Raw genomic sequence first — 24,269 nt, forward strand, 5'->3', positions numbered from 1 at the left:
TTGTGAACATTTATTCAAACGACTTCCAGATGAGAATAATGCAAGCATGTGGTCCCATACTATGGTTCTTTAGGTACTGGTGTTAAAAAAAATGGCATAGAAGTGCAATAAAATTAGTTTATTAATCAAGTGTTTTAGTATGAATAAGAAAGGCACTTTAAATTTAGGTCACATTAACAATTTGACATTCAGATCTGATTAGAGGACTAAGAAACATTCACTACAGAACATCCATCCATTCGTTCTCCAAATGGCTTGTCCGCTGTAGTCTTCTTGCTATATCAGCTGTAACACTTACGCTTTTGCCTTCTTAGTTCAGGGGCCCGTTTCAATAAGGAGGTTCAACCAACTCTGAGATTAAACTTGAATTCTGAGTTGACTTACCCTGAGATGGGAAACTCTGAGTTTTGGGTTTCAGAACAGCTGAATTGAGTTGGTTCAATCAACTCTGAGTAGACTGACTCTGAGTTAAGCGCGTGCATCATGACTATAAAAAGCCACCATCAATGGAGCTCTGAAATTATGATTCACCATGGCAACAGCAAAGTGTGATGGGAATATGCGATGCATCCAACCACTGGAAACCTCAGAGTTTCCCTCATTCCAGAGTTAAAGGGTTAGTTCACCCAAAAATGAAAATTCTGTCATTAATTACTTACCCTCATGTCGTTCAACACCCGTAAGACGTCATCTTCGGAACAGAAATTAAGATATTTTAGTGGAAATCTGATGGCTCTGAAAGGCCTCCATTGGCACAATGGCACGGTTCACTCTCAAGACCCTTAAAAGGTACTAAAGACGTCATTACAAAGTCCATCTCACTACAGTGGTTCTAAAATAACTTTATGAATCGGCGATAATAGTTTTTGTGCGCAAAAAAACCCTAAATAACGACTTACATAGTGATGACGATTTCAAAACAAGGCATCATGAAGCTTCGAAGCGTTATGAATCAGCGATTCGATTCAGCGTTTTGAATCGCCAAATTTCAGCAGTTCGGCGGTTTGACAGGCGATCCGAATCATGAATCGGCTTTTTTTAGTTCATTTTTGGGTGAACTAACCCTTTAACATACTCTGAGTTTTCACTTAACCTCCTTTCTGAAACGGGCCACTGAACTATATTAACAGACAGGTGACAGGGATATATCAAACAAACACATGGGCAAACACAAATAGAAAACAATGAAAACTAATCTAAAACTCAGACATTAACTGAATAGAGAAACAGATCAAAAACAACAATAATTCAACTCAAAACGTGACAATAATAAAGCATTACTGTCATCTGTTGTTTGCATTGACCAGAGACTTCCCTTTTTTAGACATACAAATAAGAGTGAATGAGTGCATATTTTTAAATAAAATATTTGCAAAGAGGATTAAATATACGAACTATAATTTGACCTTATTTTACTGTTCTTATTTATTTCATTAAAACCCGTTTAATCCTTTAACTATTTAATTTCTTTAAACCTCGTTTTTTTAAACTTCAGCAAGCGTAATTTGTGGGCAAAAAGGCAATCAATAGCGCAAAAGGGTTAATTGGTCTTTTTATGCTTATCATTAATATTACAGGTCAAATATATTGAGTATATCTTAATATATATTACAATACAATATTACAATATAATATCTTAGATAAAATAAGTTACTGCTTAACAATAGTGTACTGATACATTATTTTACATTCTCTTATGTTACTAAAAAAGATAAAACAGTATGTATATAAACAGAACAAAAAATGGTTCTTATATGGCATCACTGCGAAAACCCACTTACACAGGGAATGTGTCTCAATCACTCTCATTAGAGTACAAGATAAAACACGCCTGAAACTGTCAAAATCACATTCGTGTTTTGAGTGTCAAATTGTTCACGGTTTCTGCACCCCCTTGACTGTGTGAAATTTCAGATGTAGTGAACAATGTATCGAGGTTTGATAGGTTTGATCACAGCTTTTCTAGTACTGATGTTTGGTAACTGTAGCACCACAGATCATTTGAGTGTCACACTTCCTGTTGCTCCACAGACAATACAAAGCATTTCCAGCATGTGGACGGCGAATGGTTATCAGTAGTTCTTCAGCAGTGAGATTAGTGTATGCAGGAGATTAGTGTATGCTGTTACTCCTGTGCTCAGCACACAAGAATTCATTCCAACTTTCCAACACACGGGCTCATTTCTCACTCTCATAAAAGCAGAACTCTGTTGTTGAGCTTGATTGTTGATGATGTCACAGTGATTGACACTGGTGGCCGTGTCTTATCTCATCAAACTGAACTCGTCGCCTGCTGCTCATTCCCTCCACTCAAAAACGGCATATGTTCAGACGCTGATTCATTTGCTTGGTTTCCTGTGGTACCAGAGACAATCATAGAAATTAAAAGAGAGAAAGAACCTGCATAAACATTTACATATAGACGATGTTACAGCTACACAATCTCAAGAGTTCCTAAACATGCTGAAAAAATAAATAAAACATAAATAAAAAATGATATTTTTAATCACCACAATATGAATCATAACAGATCTTAAGACTCGCACTGGTTCCCTCGAGAAAAACCCAATTGGATTTTCCCATAGGCTTTTGGATTATGGCAAAAAACAAGCTCTGTTATCAACAAAAGTTTATGATACTTACACATTTTGTCCATTAAGAAAATTATCACAGATTTTGTATTTTGAAGCCTAAATGCAGTCGCCAGAAGTAAAAAAATATATATCCTGTGACAGCTATAATTCAATGGACAATTAAATGCCCAGCCATTCGCAATTTGTTCTCTGCATCGAAAATATACACTCTCAAAGAACCGGCGAAGAACCGCTGAAGAACCACTGAAGCACCAAAATTGGTGCTATATAGCACTATAAAAGGTTCCCCTATGATTTCGAGACAAGAACCAATTTTGGTGCCATATAGAACCTTTTTTTTTAGAGTATATGAACACGCTGTTGCATAACTTCGATAACTTTTGAGGTCTATTTTGCGGAGTTTTTATAAGCCGTTTGGTCGGTTAAATGGCCGTAAAGAGCGGTTACACTCACAGTGTGGATGAATCGGTCCTAGGATCTATTGAAGAGAACGTATGCAATGCATAAACTCATACAAAGCAAAAACAAACAGTTTTTTTTGATCCCTTAATGCATCTCTCACTTACTGTATGCGACCTCACTTTTTGAAGCGCCAGACTGAGGAAAATGCCTATCAACGTGTGCTGTCATGAATAATTAAGTGAGTGCTGTCATGAAATAAGCAATGTGTCTTCTCATAGGATAAAATGCAGTCTCGTGAATAATTATGAGACACCGATGAGTCATCACTGTACTTTAGTACGAGAAAACGTCACAGCCTATGATGTTGACATGAAGATGAATTTAAACCAGGAAGTTGAAAATAGAGCAAAAAGGTTCCAAATTAACTAGTTTTCTCCCACATTCAAAACTAACAGATGGTAACATCGTCTTCCATGATGTTCAACACACATAATTCTGTTAAAATCTCAGGAAATTTGGTTTAGGGTTTCATGACCCTTTAAGGTAGGCTATAAACGAACGACACCACGGTCCCACAATTTCACGCGGGCCGGGTCGTTGCAGAGATTTCCCGCCACTATCCTTGGGCCGGGCCCTTGATTAAGCGTGTGTTTTTTTAATCATTATTATTAGTCTAATTAGGTGGGCAGAAAGCTATAATCAGAAATAATATATCGTCGCTGTCCAATGAAAACCACGTATGTCCATTTTGCCGATTTTGAGATTTTTCGACGGATTGAATGTCCAGGTTCATTTCCGTATACAGTATGCTTCACATATCTAAATGGTAGGGCTGTGCAATTAATCGAATTTCGATTTCGATTTCGATTTTGCCTCCCAACGATCACCAAAATAGTACAATCGAGAAAAAACGATTATTTTGTCTTGCGTTCTGAATGAAACGCGCACGCGCACATCCGCCCCTCCCAAACCCACAACTCTATCTCAGGTCGTGAGTCTCGTGTGCACATCATCCGCTGGAATTTAAAAACTCGGCGCGAGTAAAGATGGCAGAAGGAGTGCAGTTACAGCAGCGTTTGGTGAGCAAAAAAGGCAAAACCAACTCCGTTGTCTGGGAACAGTTTGGCTTCGAGGAACATACCTGTCAAGTATCCCGTTTTGGCCGGGAAAGTCCCGTATTTTACCCTTCTTTCCCGCCGTCCTCCCGTATTAGTATTTTCCTGTAAATCTCCCGTATTTTAAACTGCGTTATTAAAAACAATAATACCGGAGTGAAAAAACAAAAACATTTCCGATCTGAGCTCTGTAACTAGCCTCGCGATAACTGTCATCTGCAGTAGCCTACAGTATAGGTGTCAGTTGTCGCGAGGTTAGTGTGTGAGGTCAGATGACGAGTGACAACAGTCTATGGTGACAACGCGGGAAAAAAACAAAAACAGAGACGGATGATGGACGTAACGATAGAGACGGATTAAGGCACTCCTGCCAAAAAAAAAAAAAAACCCTCGTGTAAACACCGTGATCAATGGGACAGCGAATTTAATTATAAAATGTAAGTGACTTAATGTTAATTAATTGTTTATGGAACTGGCGTATGAAATCAGTGTCATTTCCAGTCGTGATGGTATTCAGGAAAACAACACTCTTGTTAGTGTGATGTTGCTTAACTGTATCATATGTTATAAATATAATAACTACACCATTTTAACCGTGTATGTTAACTGAGTTTCTGTGTGTGAGTGGCGCTCATTTGTTTTCGATTTTCTCCTCGAGAGGCTGCGCGAGCCTCAACAGCACAACCTTGTTAACGTCAGTTCGTTTTATATTATTATCCACTATCGATCGCCACTTACACTAACTGATGCAGAATCATTATTGCACTTTGGTGATTCCCTAGTTATTTTTTGTTTTGACATTTTACTCAGGATACTTGTCCGTTGGGCAAGTAAAATTATTTTTCACTTGCCCCTTCAAAAAATCCACTTGTCCCGGACAAGCGTTCATGAGCCCTGCCCATAGCAATGCAAGTTCAGAAAGGGTATTTAGCATGGTGCAAAAGATTGTTACAGAGAATAGGATGACATTAGACAACAGAACTGTTTGTGGTCTACTCTCATGTAAAATGAACCACTCTGGCCCAGCCCACAAATACACTCTTTCCAAAACAGTCTTAAAGAATGCAAAGTCTGCAACAAATTTGTTCAATAGCTCACTAAAAGAGTAAAGAAAAGTTATGTGAAATTAAAAGAAAAACTGTAAAAGAAAAGCAATATGAAATGAAAAGAATGTGTGGAATGAAAATAAAATGGAAAGACAAGCAATGTTAAATGAACAGAAAATATGCAAATAAGCCTTTAAATAAATGCTCATCATATATAACCTTTTGTGTTTTCATTTGGGCTATAACACCTGTCTTAAAATGTAAGGGATATGGAGCTTGGTTGGGGTGGTGGGACTGCTTGCGGTGGGCGCCGAAAAATTTCCCTTATTTTCAAATGCAAAACTTGACAGGTTTGTCGAGGAATCAGACGACGAGCAGAAACATGCGACGTGCAAGATTTGCTACATGGTAGTGGCTGCAACGCAAGGGAACACCACGAATTTGTTTAACCACTTGAAAATTAAACAGTTACCTATGACAATCTAATAAAGAAACAAAAACTGACGAGAGCAGGGGAGCCGTGTAAACGTCCTTTTTTTTTCCTTCATATTTTTCAAATAATTCTCTCTTTGTAAACTTTGTTCAATGCATGCGAGATTGCGAGTGCTGCCATATTTTGGAATATGACCAGTCGTTTTCACCGTCATCACCCGGGTTTAGTGCTTTAGGGTTTAGGTTTAGAATGAGAAGCCGCGCGCGCTGTGAGAAAATGTGTCTCTGTGCGTTCATCCGAGAGCGCGCACACGTCTCTCAGCGCGCAAATATTGAGTTCTCTTTCAAGTCTTGCTCTTAAACGGACAAACTCACACAAAACGTATGTCAACATGTCCATCTTGATGAGTATCTTAGCAGACATAGTCTGTATATGCCTTAAGTGAACTTTATACAGTCGATAAAGAAGACGCGAGGTCTTAAAGGGGCAGTAGCCTTTACTGCTGTCTGTTTAATGTCAAACAACAAAAGACAAGGACATCACTCACCGCTCTTGATTGAATAGCTTTTGTAAGTTTAATAGGATTAATCTTTAATTTATGCACTCAAATATGCAATGTTATTTTACATTTGATACATTTCTGTACCTGAAAACTAATGTTAGACGTACATGAAAAGCATAGCCGAACCATATTGTTGATCTTATTTATTTGTGGTTATCATTTTTACGTGAATACTTTTATACTTTGATTCGAATATATGTTATATTATATATTTTAATAGTTCAAAAAGTACAACAAATGTTACAATTTCAATTGAATTGTTGAAAGGTGTATTTTTAATAAATACAACACATTCCCAAAGTCATGTGAAATAATCGTGTTACATAATCGTGATTTCAATATTGACCAAAATAATCGTGATTATGATTTTTTCCATAATCGAGCAGCCCTACTAAATGGCCAATGAAAAGTTGTGAAATCTTGTCATCTGATTTTCACGTATATCCATTTGGTGTCAAAGATGTCAATCACGCCGCGTATCTCCCGCCCTGTGGAAGCATCTCGCCGGTCTCGCCGGTCTCGTGAAGTTGTTTCATCGAAGCTCAGCACTGGATAGCCGAAAGTACGACATTGAAGCTCTCCACAGTTTAGTTCTAATCTAGTTCTTCACAGATTAGTTTGCTTGCTAGTATGTAAATAAACTCGGTCTCATTGATAAGATTCAGCCTTTTTTTTCTTAGTCAAACTGATCAAATTATAGCCTGTAATGCTACTGTCATGATTGTCACTAGAACATGCCTCACTCATACTGCTATCACCGCTTGCCAGAGGCTGAGAATGTCCAGCACGTATTCCAATGTCAATATGAAACGCGACTTGGCCATTCTAATTAATGATCGGAAGAACGCGTATCGACCACCGTTACTGTAAAATATGCACGTATGTCCATTTAAACTCAATTTTGGTAAAATGTGGATTATATCATTACACTGGCAAGAATATGGTTACATGTAAAGATGCCGTACCAAGTATGACAACGCTACATTCAACTGCTTTTGAAATACGGTGTTTTTTTCACTTCCTGAAAAGTAAGCGTTTTGGACATACGTGAGTTTCATCGGGCAGCGACGATATATTTTTAGCAAAGTAAGAACTAATACTACAACTAAGAAACAAATGTGTACAAAGTTGCACAAGTCAGGATTAGTCTAAAAATGCGCGTTTAAACTCACAGCACATGCAGTGATGGAGCGCGCAGGACCGCTCTGAGACGCCAGCCATGAGCTGCTCGCGTGAACACAGCGCATTGCTTAACTAGCCTATTTCTTTTCGTTTCGAATTGTTTTCTTTAAAAGTGGACATTTCAGGCTTTCTATGCACATATTTCTCATGTCTGTGACACAAGTAGCTGCTGAGTTTCGGTTTATTTATGAGATGCGCTCCAGTTCATGTTGAATGCAAGTGATCGCTCCCGCGCCTTCATTTTCACGATTATAGTCTGCTATTTGCTTCTTATTTATTAAATCCATGCAATTGGCTGAAGAAACCTTTATTAAAAATAAGATACAATTTATACAAAACGAAATTCACTTTAAAGAAAGGCTTTCTACAAAACAAAACTTAATATTAAACAAAATATAACCACCAAAATCATTTTTGAGCCACTCGCATCTTTGCACTTATCATAATCAGATGAAATTTAAAAATAACATTATAATATTTAAAAAAAAAACATTGTTTAATGGCTACAACAAGTATAGTAGGGTACTGTACAGATAAATGTAATGTCTGAGCTGGATTTGAGCGAACATAATTTTACTGGTGAGGGTTCATGAGCGTGCGCCTGCATAGAGCGGATTATTGAGCTGAGAGTCACACAGCTCGGCTTTGCTCATTATAGGCTCGTTCTCGTCAGAATGCCCACATATTAATAATTACAGTTAATGTGTCGGGTCGGGCTCGGACACACTGTGCACGGGCTCGGGTAGAGTCAGGCTTGATTTTTTGAGCCCGATCTAAGCTCCAAGCCAAGCCTTTTGATTTATGTTAAGCTCTCATTTAATAAAAAATGCACTTGGGTTCAGCAACTTGCCTCCAGTGGACTTCAATTGTTACACTTGTTAGCAACCGCCTTTTTCAAGACACGCAACGGCTTCAAATAAATCATGAGTGGGATAATACTGATGTGTTTTATGTCATAGAATAAAACGTGAAAGCGTCTTGAGCTTCACCACAGACCTTATTTAAGCCATTTAACCAAAACCCATTAAAAAAAAACATTGACTTTTGGACGAGGGAACCAGAAGTGCTAAAATGCTAACTCGCGTCCGCGTTTCGGCCTACAAAGTGATGTCATACCTGCACCACTCTATTGACAAACGTGTTCACTGAACATGAGCTGCTCCTTTTAGAGTTTTTTTTTATAATGACCAGCTGACTGTACATTTTGCCTTACTTAATGCATACAGAACAGACACAGAAGAAATAATTACATCCATTTTTTTCACTAAATGTACAGAACAATGAGTTTTATCTGACCAATTAAACAGAGAAACTACTGCAAAACCTCCACTGACATGATCACTGGATATACAGTGGGATCCAAAAGGCAGAGACCACATTGAAACTTAAAAAAAATATCCTAGATAATCTGGAACATGCAAACAAACAAACGGTATGCATTATTAAAACACAGCCGACCAATCAGATTCAAGGGCCAGAACTGTTGTATAAATCAATGTATAGTTATTATAATAAATGTTGCTCCACTCACCAGTGACAGTCACATTGAATCTCCTGAATGTGGTCTGTTCGTTGTTGATAATCTGTAGTTTAAAATGTCCAGAGTCTGTGGTTCTGATTTTTGTGACGGTCAGAGATCCAGTCGTCTCATCCAGCTGCAGTCTGTCTCTGAAACTCTCACTAATACTAGTCGTTCGTGATTCAGTTTTAACAACGAGACGGTTTTCAGGTCCAAACGTCCACAGTATCAGATCATCTCTCTGTATTTCAGTATCAGTCTTCAGAGGGACAGAATCTCCCTCCTTCACTGACACTGTCCTCACTTCATGTCAAACAACACACAGAAATAAAAGAAATAGAGATAAAACAAGTTTGATAGAATTTTTGGCAGTTTCAACATGACATACATTTAAAGGTCCCATGGCATGAAATTTTCATTTTATGAGGTTTTTCAACATTAATATGAGTTCCCCTAGCCTGAATATTGTCCCCAAGTGGATAGAAATGTTGATCGGTGTAAAACCGAGTTGTGGCTGTCTTTCTCTGCCTTTGAGAAAATGACAGGCCAGACTAGCCAATCCTGAAGTCTCCTGGTTTGACGTCCAAGCAGGAGCGGTTACCTCCCTTTCCTCCGCCCAGAGAATCTGGCACGCCCATGCAAACGCTCGTCGAGAGATCATTGCATCATTGCTTGTGAACGAGTGAACACTGGCAGTTTCTCAGTGTTTGGATGTACAAATGAAAACAGAAGTCTTTTTTCAGTTCCTTCTGATCTGTGATCAGTGATTTCTGATGTGTAGCTAATTATTTATTATTCGTGCACACAATGCGGCTTCTCTCTCTCCAGACAGAACGGTGTTTTCGTGTTTTCTATCTTGTGAGTCAGTGTTTTTGTACGTCCTCGTCGCGTCTATCGGTTCTAAAATGTGCATACAGTCATGAGTTTCTGCTCAATATCAGCAGAGATAAACCTCACACACGCCGAAGCTCGGCCTTCAACATCCCCGACCCCCAGTACTGCATCTGGCCCACAGCGGAGGCACCAAACGCGGCGTGAGATTAAGCAGAAGGGGGGTAAGGGTGAGCATATCCGGGCTAGCCAGCCTAGCCCCACAATAAACTGGATTACATTCGATTACTGCTGTTGTGTCTTTGTTTGCGCTGTGTACTCAACGCGCGTCACTGACGCTTTTATTTTATTTTAAAAATAATGCTATTATCAACACTTACTTTTAACTCGTTCATCTCGACAGCTGTAATGGTACTTTGCATGTGTTACAAAGTTGGTAGAATAATGATGAAGAGACGGACTCGGTGTGACTGTTTATTCAGAACTCTCAGATACAAACACAATAAACTCGCGCTGACTGACAGCGCTCTCATAACTCAGTAGTTACTATAAATAACTTTGTTAGCAATCGCTGAGCTCAGTCTCTGATACATTAGTGATGTCCGGTTCGCGAACGATCTTTCTTTTGAACCAGTTCTTTTTAGTGAACCGAATCAGTTCACCAAATCGGACTGAATCGTTCTAAACGGTTCGCGTCTCCAGTCAGCGCTGATCCATAATTTACTAAAGTTACTAACTTTCTGACATGAGTGACAGTCCCTCCGACTAGAAATAGACTAATAACCTAAAGTATATGCTGTAACTAAAACAGTTCAGACATGCTGAGAGAACTGATGTGAAGTGAACTCAGGTCCATCCGTCTCCCTGGCAGACTCGTGCCTGCTCGTGCCTCGTTAAACCACGCCCCCTCCGCTCATATAAAATGCAAAGATGTCAGCCAATCACAACAGTGGGTGTTTTTACTGAAGTCTCACAGCAGACACGCCTCTTGAAGCAGGGCATTCAAGCCACAGGGCAAACAGCAGTATAGAAAAAATGCCTTTTATTTCTAAATTATGACATTTTATGATGTAAAAGTCATACTAACAATATAAGTACAGCTCAGGAAACATTATAAAATAATAGAAAAATGCCATGCCATGGGACCTTTAAAGTTAGTTATAATATAATGAATATGTATTATATTGCAAAATGTCACCCTCTACAGTTATTTTTGTATAGCGAGCTACGGACATTGAATTGAACAGCCTTCATGGGGTAAATGTGCTTGGCGTTCTCAAGCTGTTATATTGACTGTTGAAACACTGATTCGGCAATTACATGAGACAAGATTCATTTCAGTTGAACCGTTTTTATTCAACAGACATTTTGATGTCTATTTATTTTTATTTCATGTTATATCTAGTAGTAAAGAGGAAACGATGATCAGTTCATGCTCACGCTGCATGCTTCATATTACAGAGCGCCAAAACCCACATTTATTATTTGAATTAAATTACATGATAAAAAGGACACAATTTGAAAGGTAACAAAGCTTTTCTTGCAATTATTTGATGAGAGGCACGATACAAATAGCTCACTAAACAACTGAAAACAGCAGTCTAAATAACTGTCTAAACTGTTCACTTAGAATGCTCTACCCCTTTTCCACCAAGGCAGTGCTAGAGCTAGTTCAGAGCCAGAGCTAGTCCCAGTTCATAGTTGGTTCGAATGAGGAGCCTTCTAAGAACCATTTGCTTTTCCACATGCTGAGAGCCACAACAGGGCCAGGTCTTACGTCACTGTATACGTCTCATCTTTCTCAGCAACGCTAGCGAGGCAGCGGCAGTGTTGCCAAGTCCGGCAACTTCATCACTGTTGCCGCGGCTGTTTTTCACGTCCGCGGGTTGAAGCGACACCAATTATGTATGATATGTAGCCCCGGGAATGCAAATTTTAGTAGGCAACCATGCCAAAAAAACACATTTTACCCCCAAATGTGATTTTTACCGGGGAAGCCCCCCTGAAACGCGATTGGGCTTGTTTTGAGTAGCAATTGGGCGGGTTTTGTTGTGAAAACCTGGCAACCCTGGGCAGCGGGAAACACAAACACACCAGGCTTGTTCGAGATGCATCGGCGCATGCTCAGACCGATCCACGTATGATATAAAAAAAAAAACGCATGAGTGAATCAAAAGCATATGGAGTCATATGCTCTCGCTGGACTCGTTATCATACGGCGATCGGTCTCTGCACAGTACCGCTGCGAACAAGCCTTCCACAAACAAAGCAAACGTTGTGTTACTGTTGATTCACATGGCTTTACAATCCTACATCGGCATCAAAACACAATGAAAACACAGCGAATCCAACGCATTCATGCAGTTCACCGTAATTTGTATAGACGGAGATTACAAACGAGCAGCAGCTGTTAGCTCCATTAGCTGCTATTTCAACAATGGCGGATCTCAAGTTTGTGTTGGTCTTGTTGACCCCGTCCCCAGCACCTGACGTAATAGGTTCTTACTTCTAGCCCTGTTCTAGCCCAGCAATGTTTTGGTGCTACTTAAGAACCACTTTTCCTGGCTCGGAGCTGGGGCTTTGGGTGTGGAAACACAAAGAACCGATTTGAAACTAGGCTCTGGCTCCGATCTAGCTCTAGCTCTGCTTTGGTGGAAAAGGGGTATAAGTGAACAGTTTAGACAGTTATTCAACACATTGGAAGAGTTGATATACTTACCACTGACAGTAACAATGAATCTCTTGTATTTTGTTTTTATGATGCTTTTGCTGCGGCAGCCTCTTCTGCTGCTGTTGCTGCTGCTGATCTTGAGTATATAGAGTCCAGAGTGAATGGTTCTGATGTTACTAATAGAGAGATTTCCATTATCCTTATCCAGCATCAGTTTGCTTCTGAATCTCCCATCAGTACCAGCTTTTGTAGATGTGGTCCCTCCATTGATTTCAGCAATGGGATTGTCTTCAGTTTCATAGCACCACTGTATCGTATCATTACCCTGTATTTTAGTAAGACCAGTGAGTAGAGTTGGAGAATCTCCCTCCTTCACTGGCATGTCCTTCTCTTCACCTGTCACAGCAATGCATAGAAATCTCAATTACTGTTCATTCATTCATACTATTTGAATTTTAAGTCTTCTATGTGAGGTACAGACTGAAAATTTGCTGATAATTCAACAAATCTCATTCTCTTTTCTACACACTCAAACTTTGTGTTTTGCTATGACATATGCATCAACCAATGCCATTTAGTGTCAGGATGTTAAACCTGCCACAGCACATCAGAAGGGGAAAAGGTTACACCTTTTTATTTTAAGGTGTCTTTGTTACACTGCAATTATACAGTACATTTAAAGGTGCCCTGCCACACATATTTCACACATATTTGTGAAGTTCTACCAAATGCTTTGGTTACCTTGTTTCAAGCCATTCTGTTGTGGTATAGAAAGCCTACAGGAAGACTCAGCTCAATTTGCCAGTTTTCATTAATATTCAGCGAGCTAAGCTGCTTGACTCTGATTGGCTAAAAGCTAGCCAATGAGAGCCTGGCTATCAGCATCCTTTACCCAGCGCAACGAGCAGAGGAACTTTGTTTACTATCGTCTGGAATCGCTGCAGAAATGGCTTCTTTCGCCCATAAGCCCGTTGACGTTCAGCCAACCTTTCTGTATGCATAAACTGTCACTGAGCTAGACGAATTCTGTGGGCGCGGTCTCAACTGTGCGAGCTCATGAATAGTAATGAGCTCAGGCAACACCACGTCAGACTGACCAGCTTTTGTAATCCACCTGATTTCTCTGCTTATTTCTTTTCAGTGGCTAGAGCTGACAGAGGAGGTAGCAGTTCATTTTCACATTCACAACATAACACAAACACATATGGACCTAACATATTTAAAAAAAATACGTAAAACCGGTTTTGTGTGGCTGGCCACCTTTAAGTACAGAGTAAATTTAGTAACTACATGTTCTTACTATAGGGTTAGGATTAGTGTTTGGTTTAAGGTTAGTTGCATGTAATTATGCATATTTAATAGTTATTACAATAGTAACTACATGCAAGTTGTAACATTTGTAACAATGACATGATGACATGCAGAACAGGAATGAGGTATCCTTGTTGAATTAAACTGAAATAATATTCTGTGCTGACAAGATTTATTCATTGAGACATTCATTGTATATTACAAATCTTACTAATACAGTGCTCACTTCATGAACATCCCCATGAGCGGTTTGATTTTAGAGAAATGGAAAAGCAAGGGACTCAAAATAAGGACAAAAATGTACACCAGATCTCTTTAATCCTGCTCCTGGACCCACTGTCCTGGATAGTTCAGCTCCAACTCTAATCAACCACACCTGAACCAGCTAATCAAGTTGTTCAGGATCACTTTAAAATTGGATGCTTCTCAAACGGAAGGCTGCATCCTAGTGAGGCTTTGTCCTTTCTAGTCCAGTCCTTGGCAGGCTTGTAGGCTGGAGTCGTCCTCAGCATTAAACGTTAGAATGAGACGGTCTAGTAAGTGCGCATGGCTGCGTCACACATGCTCCCGCCCTCAAAATGAGCTGAATGAAGGATGCGAAACAAAGGCCTGTCCAAATACCCACACTTGCGGTCTTTGGTCCTAACCCTTTGTCTGCTTACACAACGTATTTCCAGAGTTTGGTCAAAAGTTTTGAAGTGGGCACACTTAGGCTCAATCTCAATTTTATTATATAACCCTACCCCAACGCCTTCCTGTTCCCCTTGCCCTTTGAATTGGGGCACGTGATTTCCTGAATGTGAGGATACTCTTACGCCGCATTCACACGGGGCTTCGGAGTCAACGCTTGACGGAGGGCGTGGCTGAAGCTTGGTGCTGACGCGACCGTCATAGTGACAACAGCTAATCACATTACTTGCCGCTTGGACCACAACACAACACAAAAAAGCGCCTTTTTTGACAGCTAGTCTGTGAGACTATTTTGTGTATGAAAACTGATCACTTTAATATTTGATTCCTCATTTGGCTGGGGGATAGCGCCTATTTGAACCACACATGATATGATATGCTGCCTGTCATTCAATGATAAACAGAGTACACGGACGGAATACAAGCATGATACATTCCAGATTCTCCAACCGTCTCTGCCACCTCCTTCCAGGCCTGGTGTCTCCAGTTTGTGTCCCGGTATGTAAATAATGATTGGTAGTAAAGGACCGGGTGATTACCCACCGCAATTATTAGCTTTTCCTCCATTTTTGATCGTTCTTCACGAATTCATTCACTCTTCATTCACCGGTGTTTTAAACGAACGCGATTGGCTAGCGTCTGCCCTAGGATATTTGCATAGGGTGATCTGATTGGATGACGCCTGCGTTGGCGCTTGAAAAGTTGAGAAATCTTCAACTTTTGCCGCTTGCAACGCGAGTGAAGCGACGCAACGGAACCCACAATTCAGTTCGTCAACGCATGACGTCACCCATTCAAAGTAAACGAGAAGCGTTGACGGCGACGCCCCGTGTGAATGCGGCGTTAGGGTGTTTTCACACTTGGTCCTTTTCAGGGGGTCTGAGCGCGTTTCGCGTGATTTTGGCCCATATGTGAACACTCCAAACAATCTCAGACCCCTTTAAAGCGAACCGAACCGAGACCATCTCGGGAGGTGGTCTGGGTACGGTTCGATACCATCATATGGCACGGTTCACTAAAAACACGCAATCTGAACACAAACCGCTCTGGGCTTACTTGATTTTTTTGTTCACGAATTCCAGTGTAGTGGTCATCAGATGCCGTACAAATCGGCTGTTCATCATGGCTGCTGCTTCTGGCAATTCTCTACAAATTATTCGTTCACAACTTACACTTGTTTATTGCAATTTCAACCGCTTCCGCACTGTGTTAAGAGAGAAGCTGCGCGCCTTGCCAGTTTTAAATGGTGTTACGAGTGCACACACCTACAGTGCGTGCACATAAGCCAGCTGTCACAACGCGTGTACTTAACGGCATCTTTAGCATCCTATTGCATTTATTTTAAAGTGTCAAAAACACACAAGTTTCACATAAACAGGTGGTTTTGTTTTAAGTGAATGTAAACATCTGTATTACTAGCCTTTGCAGTTTTCCATTTCCATTTCTTACTTGAATGCTGTTTTAAGACATACCTACTTTACCTGAAAATTTTAAAGCAGTTTATTTAATTTACATCTTTTTAAAAATTATTTTATTGTATTGTTTATTTTTTTGTATGCTGATGTTATCATTGCCTTCTGCAATAAAATAAACATGATTCAAGGAAAACAATTCAAAATGTTATTTACAAAGGTGGATGTGTGATATAGCTAGTGCAAGAATATGTAGTATTGCAAAAAAATATATTGTTTTGTGTAAAAAGATAAACAACTCAATTCATTTATAGCATTGTCATTTAAACATTTTTTTTTTTTACAAATAAATATTGGTTACCGAGGCACAAACAATGTAAGTGAATGGGATCAAATATTGAAGGCCATAGGGTCAGCCATCAAACACTGAACTGGACTAGATCCAAAAAGCAACAGTGTGAACACAAAGGGGTCTGAGTTCTTTGGGGTCTTTTGTCAACACAAAGGGGTCTTTGGTTCCTACTAAAGTGGACCAAAAAAGGATCTGAGTCCTCTTTCAGGTACAGGGACAGTGTGAACGTGAAAAGAACTGGGTCCTTTTTCACTTGTTCACCTCTTGGTCCACTTAAAGCAGTCTGAGTTCAGTTCTTTTAAAGAGGACCCAAGAGTGAAAACACCCTTAGTCTCAAAGACCGCTCTGAAGTGGTATTATGGGATAGTGTGGATTTAGTGTGCGTTAAGTGCACTGCGCTCTTGCATTTTTCAGACCTCATGCATGCACTCTCAAGTGGCCAAGACTGCAAGTGTGGGTATGTGGAGTGGCCCAAAGGTTGCCTAATAAAAATCCTTCAAAATGAGACAGCCTTTGATGGCATGGCAGCCGAGATATGCAGCCTTACTAGGAAGCACCCATCCCCTTTGAACATGGGCACAAATCTCAATTCCTGGATGGCCACAGCCCTGCAGAGTTTAGTTTTATCACTACTCCAACCCACATACCGGTTGTTTTCAAAGTGTTCATTTAATCGGAGTTGAAGCTAAACTCTGCTAACCCCCCCCCCCCCCCCCCCCCCCCAAACCAAAGTAGGAAATCCTGTTTAAAGTAATACTTACCCATTTGCTTTTTTAATTTAGAGTTCCTTCTGATATAGTAAATCAGAGCAACAACTGCAGCCACAAGCAGAAGAAAAGGAAACAAAAAGCCAACACTTATTCCTGCTTTCGCACCTGAAGATAGTTGAGGATCTGGGACAGCTATTAAGAGAGATGGTGAAGATGTCAGTTAATGTGATGATCTGAAACTACTTCAAGTATAGTCTAATCAGGGATTGAAATTAACACCCGCCAACCGCGGGTAACACTGTCAAACCACTAGACAATTTGGCTCTGCTGGGGAAGTTTGTGTAAGCCAAATCTGCGCAGATTTTGTGCAAATACTCAACGTGCGAATCATCATGATATATTAAATAAAGCGTATAGCGCAGAATCTGCACATATCTGGCTTGCTTGAACATATGCTTATTTACTATGACTGTCTATTTTTTTTCTTAGCCAATCAGAACCATTCAACTTGCAGTAATGACAGGGCTAGACCTTGAAAACAGTATAACTGTTGAGAAATTGTATGTACGAAAGCTAGTAGAGAGAGGGAACGCGGCCTACGAACTCCTTGTGAGACTTGAAGCTGGCTTCTGCTGTTGAAACTGCAAACTATTCTTCAGTACATTTTTCTTTAAAGGGTTAATACTAAACCGAAACTAAAATGAGCACACTAGCTGAGAACTAGCTCCTACTACTAGCTGTAGTCTCTAGCCTCTGGCCAAAAAAGCCTCTGATGACGCAAAATGACGATATTAGCGTCAGAGGCTTTTTTCCCGACATAAAATACATAAATCTCTCGTGTCAGGGGGATATGGGGGGGGGCCACGATCATTCGAACATACTACCGGGTTTCTACTGATACAAAGCTTAATGCTAATCGCTCTTGGTCTTCATTCTTCACAACTGGTCTTGGGTCACAAACTGTTACCCCCTAACACGTGTCACTACGCAACAAATAATGGAGCACTCGTCATTTGCATTGAAGCAATAGCGAACTTTAAACAAATCAAAAAATTATAATGTTTAGTGTTCTTTATACTGTATTAATCTATCATTTTTGGTGAAAAGGATGAGGATGAGGATGAAAGAGGAAGGGAAGAGATGGCTGGATGACAGGATTGTGTTTGAATAAGAAATTAATGTATGAAATCCAGATTTCAAAATAAATACATATATTTATAAATGGCAAACCCAATCTGCTTAAGAAGGAGATTAAAATGTGTATAGATGTGAGCTCAAAATCTAAAAATAGCAAAGCAATTAAAACAACTGCAATATGATGTCCTTCATTTTTACATTTTCATATAAAAAGTATCTATTTATGCTTGTTCAACAATATATAGATATGTACCCTCTGTTGTTTTCTTTCTTTCTCTTTTCCTTTTCTCTCTTTTTTCAAATTCTATTGTATTGTTAAGCATGTGATGTTCTTCTGGTGTAATATGGAAGTTACCCTTGTTGGTTTGCAGTGTGTATGTTCACTACTCTACTAATGTGTGTGTACACTAACTTGGATGGGTTAAATGCAGAGGACAAATTCTGAGTATGGGCTACCATACTTTGCCGTCACATCACTTTAATTAAACATTTTTTTAATTAACTTTAATTTACATGCTATTTGTTGATAATAAAAAATTATTGATTAAAATGAAATGATAAGAAAAAAATCATATATAAGCTGTGACATAGTTAATTTGGTTTATTTCTTTTGTTTTTTTATTTTAAGTTTGGCTAGTAGAAGTTCTGAATGGCTGGTAACTTAAAAATTTAGTAGCCAAATTGGCAGGTGAGTGAAAAAGTTAATTTCAAACCCTGATGCTAATAATACCACATTTAATTACATTGAAAGACTTGCACATTCAGTAGCTCAGAGTTACTCACCAGTGACAGAAAGAAGGAATCGCAGTGAGCTCTCACTGCCTCTGATCTGTAGTTCATAAAGTCCAGAGTCTGTGGTTCTGGTGTTTGTGATGATCAGAGATCCAGTTTGATCCAGCTTCAGTCGATCTCTGAATTGCTCATCAGCTTTGTTAAATGAGGTCTCGTTAGTTTCAACATCGATTTTAGCCAGGAGGGTGCCTTTATCTCCAAACCTCCACAGCATCAGAGCATCTTTGAGCATTTCAGCATCAGTGTGTAGAGTGACCGACTCTCCCTCTGTCACTGACAATGACACTGACTTCACTCCATCCGTTTCACCAACCACGCCTGCAAAACAAGCAGAATGTTAATAAAAAAGTGTTAGTTAGTTAAACTTTATTGTCCTTAAAGGCAATTCTTTGTATAGACAGCAGTAGGAACAGTAGTATACACATACACATATTAACAACACAACACAACACATCAATTACCTTGAATTACAGAAAAATCGTTTAAAAACTTAATTGGCGCCGGTATAAAAGAATTTCTATATCTATTTGACTTACACAAGGGGAGTCTAAATCTCCGCCCTGAAGGAAGGAGTTGAAATTCAGCATACAATGGATGAGTAACATCAGAAAGCACTACCTGGCCCTTCCTAATCGTCCTGCACTCATAAATCTGTGAGATAGTCCTTAAATCGGTCCCCACTATCTTACTGCACATTGTCACAATGCTTGTCAGCTTCCTCCTGTTCTTTAAATTAAGGTTACCATACCAGCAGACGATGGAAAAACTTAAAATGGCTTCAATGAAGCATGTATAAAACATTTTCATAAAAGAAACATCCATGTTAAAAAGTCTAAGTTTCCTTAAAAAATGCATACGCGGAAGAGCTTTTCCTCTAATTATATCGGTGTTTTCCTCAAATTGTAATTTATCGTCGATTATAGTCCCTAAATATTTATATTGTTTGACTACTTCTACCTGCTGTCCCTTTATGATAGAAGGCAACACAGGTGCAGAGCTCTTCTTACGGAAGTCAAGAAATTGTGTTGTGAATTGGAAGTGTTTCAGAAATTTTGAATGAGTTAGTCCCATTATGAAATCCTGCTTGTGCGGTGCAAAATCTGGAAACTCTCTTAATGCTTACACACAGACATGGGTCAGTGACATATGCATATTTTTGTGTCCAAATGTATTATTTCCTTTAGAAATAATTTGATAAATTCATGACATGCCACTTTATTCTATAAAACCTATTTAGATTTAAATAATTTTCAGAACATTCAAATAATAAACATTTGTGTTTTGGTATCTTAAAGAGCCCCTATTATAGCCTAGAAATCTAGACGTAATTTGCAGCCAGGGCGTCTAGCAACTCTCCGTTGGCTTGCGAGCTGGAAAAACCTAACTCTAGTCAGGCCAATCGCATCGTGAATAGAGTCGGTGGGCGGGCTTAACATAATCAGAGCCGGCTCTCCCTATAAGCGAACTAAGCGGCTGCTTAGGGCCCCGCCGCCACTAGGGGGCCCCCTAACTACAGATTGCACTCGCCAGCGTCGCCGCAGTTTATCACGCAAGACGCTCAATTCGCGTCATTCGCACCGCGCGAAAAGCGCCTTCCGCGCCACGGGACCTCTAGACGCGCGTCAACGCGCCTTTCCATTGACTTAACATTGAAATCAAATCACTCGCGCCAGACACTCTATTTGCGTTTGGTGTGAACGCAGCATAACGTTAGCTGTCCGTCGATTATGCTGAATCAACATTGCTTGCGCTATGGTCCAGCCGTCGGCCCCAGCTCTGGGCTACAGAACGCGTAGAGACAGACCCACCTCCTATGAATGTATTTTCTTTTTAACAGTTAACGTTACATGACCTACACTAGTTCTGGGAAAGAAAAAAACGAAAAATCTTTGTCTCAATAGACGCTTATTACAATAAAAAAATAGTTTAAGAACATTCGAGAGAAAGAAAGTAATAGGAAGAGAAAGAGCAATCATTTGACAGTCAAAATCAAAATGAAGTTTAAAATAAAGCGGTTAAATACAAGCTTTTTCTTATGGTCTTAATTGAATAGGCAATTAAAGATTATTAATAAATATTAATCTATATACTATTATGAAATATTTTATATAGGCTATTGTTAAGCTAAATCGCCCAGACCATTTAAACCTAAAGAAAACACAGTGTCCTCTCTGAAACATTATTGAATGATGATCGATACAAGACACCTAAAAGCAAAATGGATTTGTGGTAAATTTTAGTAAAGAACACTGTAAAAAAAAGCAGGTCCCCAATTGAAAATTTTCTAGTGAGCGATCACATCTAAATTTTTCAGTTGGCCAAATTGAATTAATGTGAATTGATGCATTTTAATTCAATTAAATTTCAAGAAATTAAATTTGGCCAACTGAAAATTTTAGATGTGATCGCTCACTAGAAAATTTTCAATTGGGCACCTGATTTTTTTTTTACAGTGAATGTATTACTGTATGTAATCATAAAAGGTAAAAAATATCTCACTCCATGCTGTGAAGGTTTAAAATATGAACAGTATGTAAGAGTTAATCAACCAATAATTAAATAATATAATTTAACATTGGATTTCTTTTAATTTACCCTTAACATAATTGTAAAAAACTAAATGTCACTTTCTCAGGAGGAGCCATTCTTAAATATTTTGGTGGTCGTGGAGAAACATTTCAGGAGGCTGACACCAGAGATGACACAAGTAAATATTTCCCACCGCCTTTCTTTTGAATAGTTTTGTGCGCAACTTCAACATAGCTAATTTTCCTCTTGCCAATAAAAAATTTAGTTTTATAATCATAATTCACTATGTTGTCTAATTGTACTTTAATATTAATTTAAAATTAATGTGTTTTATCTACTCTGCATACTGTATTTATTATTAATTATATTGTAATCTCAACAGCTGGAGGAGGTGACTCTACTGCTGCTTCAGTAGAGCATAGCGAGCCGCATACCACTATGGCTAATGTTGTAAGTTAGCTATATATTGTTAATGCTAAATTATTAATATTTATTTGTTTACAACAAATTGACCTTAAATTTGCAAATCTATAATCTTTACTTTTACTGTTTCAGTGAGTGTACTTTAATAAGCAGTAAAATAATTGTAGGCAATCATGTTAAAAGATATACAGATGAAATATGTAAGTGTTAGATTGTATACAGCTGCTGGTTTGCAGTGCAATACTCCATTATTCACTGCAAGGCAGGGCCCCAAAATTATCCTGCTTAGGGCCCCCAGATTTACAGAGCCGGCCCTGAACATAATGATGGCAGAGTTGCCGCGGTTCCGAGTGCTACTTGTAAACAATGAAGCTGGCGAACAGCGGCCTTTCGAATTGGCTTTGGCCGCGACTCTGGAAGACTTGGAGTTAAGCTTTTCTTTGAGAAAAGAACAAAGACCGGCACTGAAGTCATTCTTTAAAAAGGAAGATGTGTTTGGAGTTTTGCCAACCGGATACGGAAAAAGTTTAATCTATCAACTAGCTCTGCTTCACCTTCTGCGTTGCTCTGCATTGCTCTGGTTTGTTGTAGCACTATCCTATTGCATGCAGAGGGAATTTGACAGACAACCGTTTATCCCGCCCCTCGGATTGAGCCCTGCCAATGTTGAGTTCCCAGACCCAACATCTTGATGTGGGTCTGGCTTGTCAGGCTACACCTTTTATGGATTTTTGATAATTATCTTTCATGTAGTGTGTAACATAGTTCTAACTGAATGAAAACATCCTTTTAAATCTGAAAGTTCACCGTATATAAACTTATTGTCTCTGAGTCAATTAAACTAATCGTTTTTCAAACGAGTCGCAAGCCGTTTCGTTGTGATGTCAAAATGAAACATTAGCATATTACCTGTCCACTTATTGCGCATGCCACCGTGTAGAGACCAGGGAAACGCACCTCAAACACTGAAGCGGATACTGGACAGCATCATGTCGAGACGCTGTGCTCTACAATGTGTTTGCGTTTCATATTGTGTAGGTATCTGGCTAAACGGCTAACTCGCGTTATTATGTCTTACTGAAATACTACTGTAAATCAGGTGTGGGCTGCAGTATTACCTAAAACTGTGTATATTAATGCAGATTGTCTATCATTCTTACTACTATGAATAAAGATAAAGGATGGAGCAAGATTTGTTTTGCAAACGTTAATGTTTCAGCTGGGCTAAACTATGCACTTGACCCTTCGCTAAGCCCCACCCTCCTTTGTTACCGTTGCTACGCCTGACAAACTTTCGCGACTGGCCCGTCTATAATGAATGAATATAATATATACAAGTTTCTCTTTTTGAATGGAATTAGTGAAATAAATCAACTTTTTTATGATATTCTAATTATATGACCAGCACCTGTATACACTCACCTAAAGGATTATTATAGGAACACCATACTAATACTGTGTTTGACCCCCTTTCGCCTTCAGAACTGCCTTAATTCTACTTGGCATTGAATCAACAAGGTGCTGAAAGCATTCTTTAGAAATGTTGGCCCATGTTGATAGGATAGCATCTTGCAGTTGATGGAGATTTGTGGGATGCACATCCAGGGCACGAAGCTCCTGTTCCACCACATCCCAAAGATGATCTATTGGGTTGAGATCTGGTGACTGTGGGGGCCATTTTAGTCCAGTGAACTCATTGTCATGTTCAAGAAACCAATTTGAAATGATTCAAACTTTGTGACATGGTGCATTATCCTGCTGGAAGTAGCCATCAGAGGATGGGTACATGGTGGTCATAAAGGGATGGACATGGTCAGAAACAATGCTCAGGTAGGCCGTGGCATTTAAACGATGCCCAATTGGCACTAAGGGGCCTAAAGTTTGCCAAGAAAACATCCCCCACACCATTACACCACCATCACCAGCCTGCACAGTGGTAACAGGGCATGATGAATCCATGTTCTCATTCTGTTTATGCCAAATTCTGACTCTACCATCTGAATGTCTCAACAGAAATCGAGACTCATCAGACCAGGCAACATTTTTCCAGTCTTCAACTGTCCAATTTTGGTGAGCTTGTGCAAATTGTAGCCTCTTTTTCCTATTTGTAGTGGAGATGAGTGGTACCCGGTGGGGTCTTCTGCTGTTGTAGCCCATCCGCCTCAAGGTTGTGTGTGTTGTGGCTTCACAAATGCTTTGCTGCATACCTCGGTTGTAACGAGTGGTTATTTCAGTCAAAGTTGCTCTTCTATCAGCTTGAATCAGTAAGCCCATTCTCTTCTGACCTCTAGCATCAACAAGGCATTTTCGCCCACAGGACTGCCGCATACTGGATGTTTTTCCCTTTTCACACCATTATTTGTAAACCCTAGAAATGGTTGTGCGTGAAAATCCCAGTACCTGAGCAGATTGTGAAATACTCAGACCGGCCCGTCTGGCACCAACAACCATGCTCAAAATTGCTTAAAATCACCTTTCTTTCCCATTCTGACATTCAGTTTGGAGTTCAGGAGATTGTCTTGACCAGGATCACACCCCTAAATACATTGAAGCAACTG

The 24,269-nt window shown here is 39.5% G+C and overlaps 1 protein-coding gene across 2 annotated transcripts in view; it reads right to left on the reverse strand.

The window, feature by feature from the left end:
• LOC307120932 (uncharacterized protein) overlaps nt 1–24,269 on the reverse strand; it is a 27,015-nt gene continuing 2,746 nt past the window's right edge. The window contains exons 3-7 of one of the 2 annotated variants that reach the window (XM_079808208.1): nt 18,751–19,077; nt 16,882–17,022; nt 12,404–12,751; nt 8,866–9,156; nt 1–2,355 (exon numbers count right to left, since the gene is read on the reverse strand). In XM_079808208.1, the coding sequence (XP_079664334.1) occupies nt 2,273–2,355; nt 8,866–9,156; nt 12,404–12,751; nt 16,882–17,022; nt 18,751–19,077 (1,190 nt within the window). In that variant the 3' untranslated portion in view covers nt 1–2,272. The remainder of the gene's footprint in view (nt 2,356–8,865; nt 9,157–12,403; nt 12,752–16,881; nt 17,023–18,750; nt 19,078–24,269) is intronic. The other variant, XM_079808209.1, reaches the window with a different exon arrangement.

The sequence above is a fragment of the Gobio gobio genome (genome assembly GCF_949357685.1).
Source record: "Gobio gobio genome assembly, chromosome: 24".
NCBI classification, from domain to species: Eukaryota; Metazoa; Chordata; class Actinopteri; order Cypriniformes; family Gobionidae; genus Gobio; species Gobio gobio.